Source organism: Aedes albopictus, chromosome 3, assembly GCF_035046485.1.
Source record: "Aedes albopictus strain Foshan chromosome 3, AalbF5, whole genome shotgun sequence".
In the NCBI taxonomy this organism is placed as follows: domain Eukaryota; kingdom Metazoa; phylum Arthropoda; class Insecta; order Diptera; family Culicidae; genus Aedes; species Aedes albopictus.
This window is the reverse complement of record NC_085138.1, coordinates 138,285,099-138,297,450: the sequence shown is the minus strand read 5'-3', so window position 1 is coordinate 138,297,450 and position 12,352 is coordinate 138,285,099. Positions and strand designations below refer to the sequence as shown.

Here is a 12,352-nt window from a genome sequence, read left to right as displayed (position 1 = left end):
TTGACTGATTTTGAGTTGTGCCTTCATTACACAACATTGGTGAAAATGAAAAATCTCGCAAACTTCGGAACGGGCCTTTGTCAGATGAAATTTAATTTGCCAGCAAAATTTAAAAATTAACAAATTTTGAGTTGCAGGAAACCGACGATATGTTCCACAAAATAATTTAATTGTATCATTGAAAAGCCTATGTGTACTATAGTAATGGAATATATAAAATTATTTATTTTCACAATTGATCATGCAATATATTAAACAATCTTCCTTGAACATTCAAACAGTATAAAAACTCGCCTAGCGAGCATAAACAAATATCTGACAACACCTCTACATATTCATCATCACACTATCGTTACGCAGTAGCAAAGCCAGCTTCATATCCTTGGCCGTGAGCGTTATCCTATCGCGGTGCAACGTACACCGATAGGCATCTTCCATGACCTGTACGGCGTAGATTTCGGCCGCTTCCTGCAGACACTGGAGACACTCGGGGGTTATCCGCAGATCGCGCCCGCAGTACATCTGCATGGTTTCCCGGATCAATCGGGCAAAGGGAAGCTTCGGAATCAAACATTCGGTACTGGCCTGGAGACGTGCGATGTTCTGCAGCAGTTTAACGTCCCGATCGTTGCCAATGGTTTGCCTTGTTTGGGTTTTGGGGCCAGCCGAGGTATTTTTCTTCGGGGGTGAACTCTTGCGTCTAACTGAACCGGTGGATTTCTTAGTCTTTGATGACTTTGAAGCATTCCCGGAGGTGTTGCTCGGAACAACGGATTGCGTGCTTGAATAGGTCATATCTGGAGCCAAATAGTTGTTATTTTGTGGACTCGGATAGCCATTTGTATCATCACGATTAGAACGGGTTTCGTTATCTGATGATCTACCGCGATTTCCTGGATTATTCTCTACATAAGATGGGCGATCGCCAGCATTAATCGTTGATTCATCACTAAGAGATCCCGATACGTCATCGAAATGATCAATCGGTCGTTCTGCTTTCTTTTGTGTAGTTTTTTGTTTGGATTTGGGTTTCGCACGTGCTGTTCGAGGCTCAGGTTCCTCTGGGATAACCTCTGGCACAAATCTAGTCATATATTGTCGCGCTTATCTTAGATTCTCAGCAAGCTGCGTTCGAAACGCGCAGCCTCAGATCGCGCCAGACCGCGCACGTATGATTTGTACACGGTGTGCAGCTTGGCTAAAACTGTTTTGCAGCCGCCGGGTGGAGCTGTCAGCCGCCGTGTACAAATCAAACGGGCGCAATCTTATGGCGGCTGACTCAGATCAGCAGGATCTGAGTGATTAAGCTAGGATGCACAATAATTATTAATACTCGTTACAAGTTGATCCCTTTGATCACTGCTGGATGATGAAGTGGATCCAGTCGCACTCGATGTATCGTTCCCAGCCAGGCCAACCAATCGCAGATTCGCCAGCACGTCCCGAGGTGGTGCAGTGATAAGCGAATATTCTGCCTCTGTTGGAGAAACAGGGCTATCCAGAGGTGAAGAAATTTCTTCCCCGAGCATGAATTCCAGATCATGGGGTATCGCAGATTTTTGTTTTTTAGTTTTCGATTTTTTCGTGATCCTTGGTGGCATTTTTATGCTGACTAGTTTTTTTTTAAGCAAAAGAATCAGCTTTGTGCACTCTACACAGACAATTTAACTAACTTATATCAATATGCTTCAAAGAACAATAGAAAAGGTGGCACATGGTTGCGTACGTCGGCTAATCAAGTTGTGTTGATAGGGTGTGCCAATATAATTCGCGACTACGATTCTATTCGATTTTGTCAACTATAGAAAATCTGTACCCCGATGCGTGAAACCTGTCTAGGTCTAGGGTATGTGTACCGTTCCTTGGCCTAATATGTCAGCCGCCTTGACAATTTTGACCATAACTCGTGAAATAATAGCAGTATAAATTATGTGTTCACTCTATCACGCACTCTAGGCAGTGCATGCTTCTGCAATTGGAAGTAAACTAGCGTAAATATTCAAGAATTAATTACGTTGAAAAGATTCGATGCGATGGTATGCAACGTTGGTCTACGGTACGAAAATTGGCCTATTAGTGGATACAACGTTGGCCTATTGCTTTCCAAACGCTAGAACCACTTATTCTATAATTTTTTAATATTTCTGCTGAAGTATTATCACTGTTTGTTAACCAATCTTGCTTTCAAATTACATTTTCGGAGCCAAATTTTCACATAACTATAAATAAATCACTTAAACTAAAGTTCTTTCTTTATTTAGTAACAATAACAATGCAACCACATTATTGTGTTATAATTTTACCACTTTACAGTCACCGCACACAAAATCTTTCTTCCCGATCGGTCTTTCTGGTTCATTTGCAAGCAATGTGGTTGACGTCACTTTTTCGGTATTGTTGACGTCATTTTATTGGTGGGCCAAGATTTGGGTACATGGTGAAAAAAAAAATGTCCTCAATATTAAGCCCACATTTAATTTGTAAAATAGTAATTTTTCGTTGAAAACAAATATAGAAGATCAAAATAGCGTCTTTGACCGTCGCATAAAATGTTCAGTTATCGAAAAGTCAATTCGAAATGTTCCAGAATCAGGCCATTTATGATCCTGTGTATAGACTACCCACTAAGCCGAAGAATCATGGCGTCTACAAAAGCTAAACAAAATGACATTTTCATTCAATTTCAATGCTCCAAAATGCTAAAATTGAAACGAAATGTTACAGTTGTTTGGTGCATGGCTTTTCAGATCTCCAGTTATGCGTGTTTGTTTGAGTTTTCGGTTATCGTTAAGATAGGCCGAATGAGGGGACTATGGCAACGAAGCATCCCGATACCCTAACCCTAGGTGTCCAAAAAGATTCTACGAATCTCAAATATTATGATTGGCATCCTGAAAAAAGTCACTGATAAATTTATATACAATTCCATTAACCCGACGTCTCCACCAGACGGAAATGTATTCCCTTTTTCCAGACAGATGTGTCATGACAGATATCTAGACCAACATGTGAAAAGGGCGGAAATCCAAAATGTTAGAATCGAGAAAAACGCTTGCAAAGTTTCACAATCTAAAACTAATTCCTATTTAACACTTTGTGCGTGTGCACTCAATCTTTTTTGTTGTTTTAGAAGAAAACACTATCCTCTTGGTGATTTTATGTCAAAAAGTACAAACAAGCGTTTTTCCTTGAAGAAAATGAATGAAATGAAAATTACGCCCACATAAAAACTCATTGGTCATTACGCCCGACATGCTACGCCGCTTGGTCGCCAGCACTGGAATTACGCCTGGTCGATATTACCTAGAATCGATCGCTTTTGTTGTTACGCCCGAAGAAATTTTGTATCGAAATTAGTGGAATGCAATAGATTTTGAACCTAATCCACTGCAATAAATTGATTTTGAAGCTTTCTCAACTAAAAGTAACTAATTATTGATGTTTATCTGACATTGGACAATGGAGGAGGAAGGAAATTTTCTCTTGACGTTGCCTACGATGAGTGGTAAAAAACAATGAGTAAAACACAATGGAAATCAGATTTCGATTGAAATCTATATTCTAGCTCTTATCTATGAACAACAACTCTTTACAGTTTATCTAGTATCGTACAGCAAAGGAGGGAGTTGCTCCTGCCATTGTCCATAATGCGCGTTGAAAAAAAAATATAGCTACAGTACCGATGGGGAAGCGCAGGCAGCATATTATGTTCCCAACAAGCCCGTGCACAACGGATGGGTTTTGGGGGTTACACTCCTCCCATTGCCGATACTCTATACACAAGGCCTCCTTCACCTTTTGCTTAAATTGGGTAAAACCCCTCCCTTGTCGCCTTTTCTGTGCACGGGCCTGGTCCCCAATATCACCTTTTGCTGAATCTACCTGCTGCGGCCTATGCCGGTCAATAGATTTGAGACCATTCGCTAACATTTTTATCACTGAAGCTTTACCAGCTGCATATCATCCAAATCCTTTGGAGAAAATATATCCTGAATAGACATTGAAGCCATATTATCGCCACTTATTGCAGTCAGTCAGCGACATTATTGAATTTTACGATGAAAAACGTACGATTTGATCTTGGGCGTAAGAACCATCCGTGCGCAACAAGAGCAATAAGTGCGCGGCGGATTTCCACTCAGACATTTTGATGGGCGCCGAAGCACGACGTAATGACGAAGGCTTTTCAATAACGGTGTAAGTAGTTTGGGGCGACTTTAATCAAAAGTGGGAGTAAAAGTTTTATGTAAATTTGATAAATATGAATGGCGAGATGCTGTTCTCGACTGTTTATTCAACAGTGTTAACAATTTTGTGCATTTTTGTGCTTTTTTTCAAAGGCGCAAGATCATTGGCGGAACAACCAAATGAAGTGATGAAAATCAGATGTGGAAATCCGCCTTTATTTAAATTATTGTTTTCCAGAAGTGGAAACTCATTTTTGAGCTAACGTCAGGAAAAATCATATGTTTATGAGTTGTTTCATCAAATTATGCTGAAAAGTGATTTGTTTACATATTGGCTCTTCCGCCCTTTTCAAATGTTGGTCTAGATATGTTCTCTCACCGTTTGCACGGAAAGCACCGATGTTATGCATTTCTGAGAAGTGTAACGTATTCTCTTTCGGGCAGCAAAATATCAAGACATTTCTAGCTAGTGGAGACGTGGGGTATGTTATAAGAGATGCATCAAACCAATAATGATTTTGATTTTTTTTTTTCTGATGATAAAGGCCGGTTTGTTCCGAAAAACTTTTTCGGCTTACAGTCTCTGGAGCGATCAGAACTATAGCATGTTTTCTACTCCCGATGTTGAACAGCAAGCACGAAAGCACCTTGCCGTAACCCCCTGCAAGATTCGAAAGGACTCGAGAGTGTCCCTGATACTCGGCTTACGCACATCACTCGATCCATCATCACCTTGATCAATCGTATCAGTTTTTCCGGGAATCCGTATTCGTGCATGATCTGCCATAGCTGGTCTCGATCGATTGTATCATACGCCGATTTAAAATCGATGAACAAGTGATGTGTGGGCACGTTGTATTCGCGGCATTTCTGCAACACCTGGCGGATGGCGAACATCTGGTTTATTGTAGCGCGTTCACCCATGAATCCAGCCTGATATTGCCCCACGAACTGTCTGTCTTGCAATCGGACGGCGGCATAAAATTTGAGAGAGTATCTTGTAGGCAACGCTCAGTAAAATTATCGCGCGATAGTTCCCGCAATCCAACTTGGCGCCCTTTTTGTAGATGGGACACACGATATCTTCCATCCATTCCTCCGGAATAACTTCCTCCTCGCAAATATTGGTAATGACCCAGTGTAGTGCTCTCACCAGTGCTTCTTCACCGTATTTTAGAAGCTCGCTTGGTAGTTGATCTGCTCCAGCGGCTTTGTTGTTTTTCAACCGGCTAACCTCCTCTTCAATCTCTTGGAGGTTAGGGGCTGGAAATCTTTCGTCCTGCGCACGTACTCCTAGATCTGTTACCGCGCCACCTTCGATGCTAGCAACGTCGCAATTGAGGTGCTCATCGTAATGCTGCCGCCACCTCTCGACCACCTCACGTTCGCTTGTGAGAAGATTCCCGTGATTGTCTTGGCATATGTCGGTATGTGACACGAAGCCTCTGCGCGGTTCAGCTTCTCGTAGAACTTCCGTGTGTCCTTAGCACGGTACAGTTCTTCCATCGCTTCGCGATCTCGTTCTTCCTGCTGTTGCTTCTTCCTCCGGAAGACTAAGTTCTGCCTGTTCCGCGTCTGTCTTTAACGTGCCTCCACAGACAAAAAGTCTGTGGAAAAACGATGCGCGCCTTTGGTTGTGAAAGTCTTAACTATGAAAATTTAAACTGATCGTTAAAAGCGTGGTCGATGGAAATTTCGCAAGTGTTACGTCTGTTTGTCTGTGGATATGACGCAGCAACGGTTAACGGGTTAACAATCATTTTAAGGACAGACTTGACAGACAGAAAATGGCCGCCACAATGGCCGACTTCAGCACCTACTCACGATTTTGAGGGCACAAATCTCGTCGTTAACAAATGTAACCGTTCGGTTCCCAGTTTACACTTGCCGGCTCCACCGCAAGCCCTTTTTCCTTTCCCCTCCCGACTACAACCCTGAAAATAAACAAAATACACATGCAGAGGCAGTTGGCACTCACTGGTTAATGATTTGTCAGTGAGTGAGCCTGTTTCACTTTCCCGTGTTCCTGACATTGATGCCAGACAAAAGTCGTGCAGTTTGAGCGTGGGTAAAATATACCCACTAATACTTATTGAATTCTCACTGACAGATGACGCTAGTGACCAGCGGACATTAGGGTGTGGAAACATGAACATAAAAATAACATAGCTGTCAAAAATAAAAATAAAATAATAGTAAGAATTGATTTCTATGAAGGGGAAGTTTTATAAAAGCCTCCTTGTTGGCAGAAGACGCTCTCTTTTTAATACCGATCCTCGAAAGGAATTGTAGTGCGCGCGCGAATAGTGTAATAACTCGAGGTTAGAATAATTGTTAAAGAGAAACCTCTTAGTGGTGAAAAGATCTTTAATTTTGTGTTGTCTTTTCTTTAAATTTAGGATCAAAGTACAGAGTTGTTTGTCAGCATAAGTGTTAGTAATTGCCATGCAGAAACAAAAACAAACAATTGGTTAGTAGTGTTAATAAGTGTTAGTACAAACATAAAAATTAATGTGTGTTAAAATTCATAGAACAAATAACAATAACGATCCACAACAACTGTTAAAATAGTCACTATGACTGGCAAAAATCAAGAAAAAGGTAATTAATATAAAGCTAAATAGTGAGGGTGTTTGAGGTTAGGTATGGTGCGTCACGGGTGCTAATTTCTGGTGATAAGGTCCACACCAGGGACCTTTTTCTTTTGTATTATTGTTCCAACAGTGACAGATGAACAACGGTTGACATTTCCGAAGATCGGGTAGTGGATGAGGTGGCTGTTCCGGATTTTCCGTTATAATCGTCTCCGGTTCGAACAACTTGTGAGAAGCGCACGCCGGAAGAACGCCATTGTGATCCACCCGCCTTGCTGAAGCACATCCGCCATCTTCCATGTTCCGTCACCGTGAACCAATCAATGTCTCCCAAAGCTTCTATGGAAGTAGCCCAACCACCAACCAACTACCGTTCGGCGATCCGTCGGCACGTGGGAAGTCAAGTGTCACGAACTGCCCCACCCTAGTTCGGTACCGTCGACACCATATCAGCCAAACCGCTACCAAGAACCGATTGCCCGATACTCCGTCGGCAATAGAGATGCCTAGTCCAGCAACCGTCGGGAAGAACCAAGCAAACCCGCTACCACCACTACCAACCGTCGCCAGGATCCGGATCCAGACTTCAAGTACCAAGCATGCGAAAGATAAGTACCCTTAAGTGACGTCACCCTTGTAAATAAACCCTAGGTTATTAGATAGCTTCAGTGGTAGCCCATTATTTAGAGAGAGCAGCCCTGAATTGTAGACTTTCTCACCCCTTTTCTTTGTTCGTTGTTTCCGGGTTTCGATAGAGAACCGTTCAAGCCTCGCCTTTGGAGTGATTGGTTATTTCTTAGCGTTTGTTCCCTAAATGTTTAGTTTGGACACCCTTACTCCGACACTTGCCCCTCATGTGAGTCAGAGTTCCATTGCATACTGTTCCTGCAACGATTTACCCTACGTCTCCACTAGACAGAAATGTCTTGCCATTTTGCTGCCAGAAAGAGAAAACGTAACAGAAATGATCAACACCGCCGCTTTCCATGCAAACAGCGAGGGAACATTTATGTCATGACACATCTGTCCAGCAAAATGGCAAGACATTTCTGTCTAGTGGAGACGTCGGGTTAGATCTCATTCATGGCAGTGGATGTATAGGGCACTGCACTGTTTTGATTTTGTATGGGACTTTGACGTTTCGTGGCCTTGTTGTTTACAAAATATCTGTAAGAGTGAAAGAGAAGAAGAGATTTTCATGCAGTGCCCTATGGGAAAGAAAAGTCACAGACAAACAGACGTAACACCTTGAACGATTTTCATGGAAATCCATCGCCGTTCACACTACCATCACCTGGTGGAAAAGTTGCACGAATCACTGTGTTGTGCCATGTCGTCAACAGAAGGCGCTAGTGTGAAACGTCAAACGCATAGAAAAACGATGCGCGCGCCTCTGGTTGTGAAAGCCACAACTATGAAAATTTAAAATGATCGTTAAAAGCGTGGTCGATAGAAATTTCACAAGTGTTACGTCTGTTTGTCTGTGGAAAAGTCATTCATCGACCCTGCAGATTCCCACCCCCGAGCTAGCGAGTTACACAAAATGCTTGTTAGCTTATTTAATAATAAAAAATTCCCATTTAATTGTTTTAACCTTGGCAATTCATAAAATGTATGCATCACATAATATGTTATATGCATGCCTTGGCATTTCTTGCATTTATTATAGTTTCCATGAATATAAAGCCGTTTATGTTATACTTGGGACTTGGCAGGATTTTAATTGGCCAACCGCCATCGTGTTGTTAGAAAATAGTTTCCCCCGTGGGCAATTTTGCCATAAGATCTGTAAAAGAGCAAATTTCACATAAATCAGTGGATCACGATTGTTCATAATATTTCGGTAAGTGCATTTATGTTTTCTGAGACATAGAACTTGAAAATGTTGTAATTTGCAGATCGAATTTCGCGAGGGATTTTGTTTCCTGCTTACAAGTTCGTTGGAGAAATGTGACGGTGAAGGAAATTGCATATTGTTGCGGAAACCGTATGAATTAATCGCTTATTAGTTATTATAAAGTATAATTATGTATAATATGTCAAATGCAAGCGAAATAAAGTGTTCATTAACGGTTTGTGATTCAACCAAACTTGTTGTTTTTTTTTCTTTATTTTTTATCATGAAATGTAAACAAAAGCAATTTATGCATTTTTAACAATTAAAATCGGTTTATGCATTGCTCAATAATATCGATATATGCATTGTAAGCAATAATGCCATTTTATGCATTGAAGGAATATATCCTAAAATATGCATTGCAAGGGGTGGGCAGATCGAATATGGTTTTAGTAAAGATTTTATGCATTTTAGCTTATTCTATTCTGTCCGTGTATTCTGTTTTCTCCGTGTAGCGCACCTGAGCTTCTCATTTTAAGCTATTTACAAGTGAGCAAGAACACAATAATAAAATGCTCTCTAAAATAAAAGCTCTTATTTTTGAGTAGCGCCCATGCCGCACAGGGACTGTGTTGGAAACACACATTTTTTTAAATTGCTCGCACGCTCACATTTTTGCAAAATATCAATATTTTTCGGTATTTGAAGGTGGTTTATAAACCCAGTGAGGTTGCCATGTCGAAATTATTGCAAAATACATGCTCATATGAGCGTACGAGCAATTTAAAAAAAATGTGTGTTTCGAACACAGTCATGTGCGGCATGGATGTTTACTAAAAATGTGCAGGCCGAACACATTTTTGAGCGTAGCCGTTTTTGCGTGTGCACAGTTGTTTAAAGCTTGCTTCTTGAGATTTGTGCGTCTGAAGTTCTCATGCACTATTGAAGCGGGCTGTCAAAACGTTTGTCCTTAAGGCTCAAGCATCCGTCATCATTTTTCGGAAATAGAAAAGCAGTTTTTTCTCTGTAAATCAAAACAATGACCACGAAAATGTATTCACTATATTCTATTCCTCATGTGGAACACAGTGAATCCATTTTCGTTGCAAAATGTTTGATTTGAACGAAAAAACTGCTTTTAAATGTTTGATGATGACGATGATTTCAATGACGAATGGTTCAACGTTAAATATTCATAGTTTTGGCACAGACAAACAGACGTAACACCTTCAACGATTTTCATGGAAAGCCATCGCCCAGTTCATACTACCATCACCTGTGGAAAAGTTGCACGAATCACTGTGTTGTGCAATATCGTCAACAGCAGGCGCTAGTGTGAAACGTCAAACGCATAGAAAAACGATGCGCGCGCCTCTGGTTGTGAAAGCCACAACTATGAAAATTTAAAATGATCGTTAAAAGCGTGGTCGATGGAAATTTCGCAAGTGTTACGTCTGTTTGTCTGTGGTTTTGGCTTTCACATCCAGAGGCACGCGCATCGTTTTTCCGTACACAAAGAGAGGGCGCAAACAAAATCAAAATGTCGACTGCCACATTTTATGTCGAATTGTCAAACTGATGTCATTAAATTTTACCTGTCCAAGGTCGACATACAAAGGTTTTACTGGGAGATTGAGTCACGGGACCCATCGAACAGATTTTATTCCATTTCCATTAGAAGCGCTGGAACCTGTTTCAACAGTGCACACGGACTAGTACCCGAATAGCTAAGCAAGCAACACCGATTGAATAACTGGAAGTGGTCAGCAGGTGAAAAACGCATAACATGAAGTCAGCTCTGCTTGTGCTGGGACTGGCTCTGCTGGTTTCCAGCATCCAGGCTTCGGATATTCCCGTGTTCGTGTGGGGAAAGCCATCGTGAGTATCTGCTTTTATGTATCTAGTTAATTTTATGCGGAGGATTTTATTGCTTTAATTGCGGGGGCGAAAAATTTCAATTAGGGAGTGGAGATCATGTGATGTTTTAATTTTCTTCATTCTGCTCTTCCAGTGTTACGTATGTTCCAGCACTCTCCAAGTATTCGGCCTCGGAATTTGCTGCCCTGATTGAATCGCAAGCCGACGAGAAGACCTTCACATTGGTGTTTGCCGAGGAACGCGTAAGTAAAATCCACTAGGGTGAGGTCAATAAATGTTTAACAGTCACCCTACTGTGACTTTCCGATTCACAGCTTTCCACCGAAGATCTTAGCCAGTGCAAGCTGAAGACCCAGACCTGCTTCCGCAATCTGGCCAAGGTGGAACGCAAATCGTACCTTCCGAATGTCGAGGAGCCCCTGGCCGCTTTCGAGCGCGATCCCTCCAGCATCCAGAGCGTCCAACTTTCGGCCGATGGCTCTCTCAGCGAGCGAGTTGTTCCGAAGGGCGGTGCTGTTGTTATCGTTAATCTCAGCGGCGCTGATTTTGCGTCACATGATGCGCTCATCGATAGCGTATATAATCGCCTTCGGGCCGAGTTCCCCAACATCCTAGCGGTCTACACAGGAAAAACTCCTTCCTTCCGCTACTCAACTCTTGTCCGTCGTACCCGTCAAGCGCAGGATGACGAGCCAGCCGTTCCAGTTAAGGTTCTCAACGTTACCAATACCTTCCTGATGGCGTACGAAAAGTTCCTGGCCGGACCTGTGGAATCATTGGAAGAAGTATCCCTGGAATCCGTCACTAAGAATGAAGCCAACACTACCGAATCGACCCTTCAAGTGGACATCCGTGGAACCAGTGCCGTTCTTTCCATAAATTTCGAACTTACTTCCGGATCGTGGGAAATCACCGGAGTCACCTATGGCAATGTGCCCTATTATCTGCGACACCGAGTGCACTTGAACCAGCACTTCTCCTATCGCTGCTACAGCCTCCAGTACTACACGATGGACATGAAGAACGAAATCGTCTTCGAGCAGGTCCAGATTCAGCCGTTCTGGCCCTCGGAGGAAGTCACCGAGTTCAATCGGTTCGGTGATTCCTGGGACTGCGTCGGTTTCACCAGTCCGGGAATTTTGACTGGTCTGTTCCTGGTGTTCATCTTCATTTTCATCGGGGCCTACGGGGTCACCTGGATGATGGACATCCGCACGATGGATCGCTTCGACGATCCCAAGGGTAAGACCATCACCGTCAACGTTGCTGAATAATAAGTGACGCGTGTATGGGTCACATCCTTTTCACCAGAAGCGTTCACGTCCGAACGACCAATTCCAGTAAATTAAAATAATATTTGGTGAAAAACAAAACAATGATTTGATACAATGTGTTACTGGAAATATAGAAAATTTATTTGGATATATTGCAATATTTATAACTTTGTATATATCACACTGCCCAAGGTATCCAGATTAACCAACAATAAGCATAATCAATCCTTGTTAAAAGTCTACAGATTGTTTTGCAAAGCCCAATGTTTAAATAAATCTCTTGATGAACTTAAGAAGAAAAGAGTTATGTTGTTTTCGATTTTTAACCTGAGTCAAAGGTGACCTTGAAACGCAATAAACGAACGAAAACGGATACAGATCCGACCCCAAACGAATCAATAGTTCTGTTCATGAAGTAGGTTGAACATGGTCGAAGTTGCTGCATCTTGCTTTTACCCATTTGTTGACGAATGGGTAAGAGCAGGATGCAGCAACTTGTTCAACCTGCTTCATTGAACAGGACTAATATGTAAACATTAGTTCTGTTCAATGACAGAAGCTCAGAAGAAATTCTCGGGATTC

At 42.0% G+C, this 12,352-nt stretch overlaps 2 protein-coding genes across 2 annotated transcripts; one reads left to right on the top strand and one right to left on the bottom strand.

Moving 5' to 3' along the window:
• Positions 1 to 202: 202 nt before the first annotated feature.
• On the bottom strand, positions 203 to 1,608 carry LOC115261798 (uncharacterized). Its single transcript, XM_062857508.1, has 2 exons — positions 1,319 to 1,608; positions 203 to 1,103 (listed from the first exon to the last, which is right to left on the bottom strand). The coding sequence occupies exons 1-2, from the start codon at positions 1,599 to 1,601 to the stop codon at positions 328 to 330; spliced, it is 1,059 nt and encodes a 352-aa protein (XP_062713492.1). The 5' UTR covers positions 1,602 to 1,608; the 3' UTR covers positions 203 to 327.
• An 8,609-nt stretch (positions 1,609 to 10,217) lies between these two features.
• On the top strand, positions 10,218 to 11,920 carry LOC109401059 (V-type proton ATPase subunit S1). The gene is made up of 3 exons (XM_019673543.3): positions 10,218 to 10,496; positions 10,630 to 10,738; positions 10,811 to 11,920. The coding sequence occupies exons 1-3, from the start codon at positions 10,405 to 10,407 to the stop codon at positions 11,768 to 11,770; spliced, it is 1,161 nt and encodes a 386-aa protein (XP_019529088.3). The 5' UTR covers positions 10,218 to 10,404; the 3' UTR covers positions 11,771 to 11,920.
• The last annotated feature ends 432 nt before the right edge of the window (positions 11,921 to 12,352 follow it).

Excerpts from the sequence above, each read along its gene's own strand:
- LOC109401059 (XM_019673543.3), top strand. The coding sequence starts at position 10,405 with ATGAAGTCAGCTCTGCTTGTGCTGGGACTGGCTCTGCTGGTTTCCAGC. Across the intron at positions 10,497-10,629 it reads TTCGTGTGGGGAAAGCCATC|TGTTACGTATGTTCCAGCAC; the intron begins GTGAGTATCTGC and ends CTGCTCTTCCAG. Across the intron at positions 10,739-10,810 it reads TGGTGTTTGCCGAGGAACGC|CTTTCCACCGAAGATCTTAG; the intron begins GTAAGTAAAATC and ends TCCGATTCACAG.
- LOC115261798 (XM_062857508.1), bottom strand. The coding sequence starts at position 1,601 with ATGCCACCAAGGATCACGAAAAAATCGAAAACTAAAAAACAAAAATCT. Across the intron at positions 1,104-1,318 it reads AACGAGTATTAATAATTATT|CGCGACAATATATGACTAGA; the intron begins GTGCATCCTAGC and ends ATCTAAGATAAG.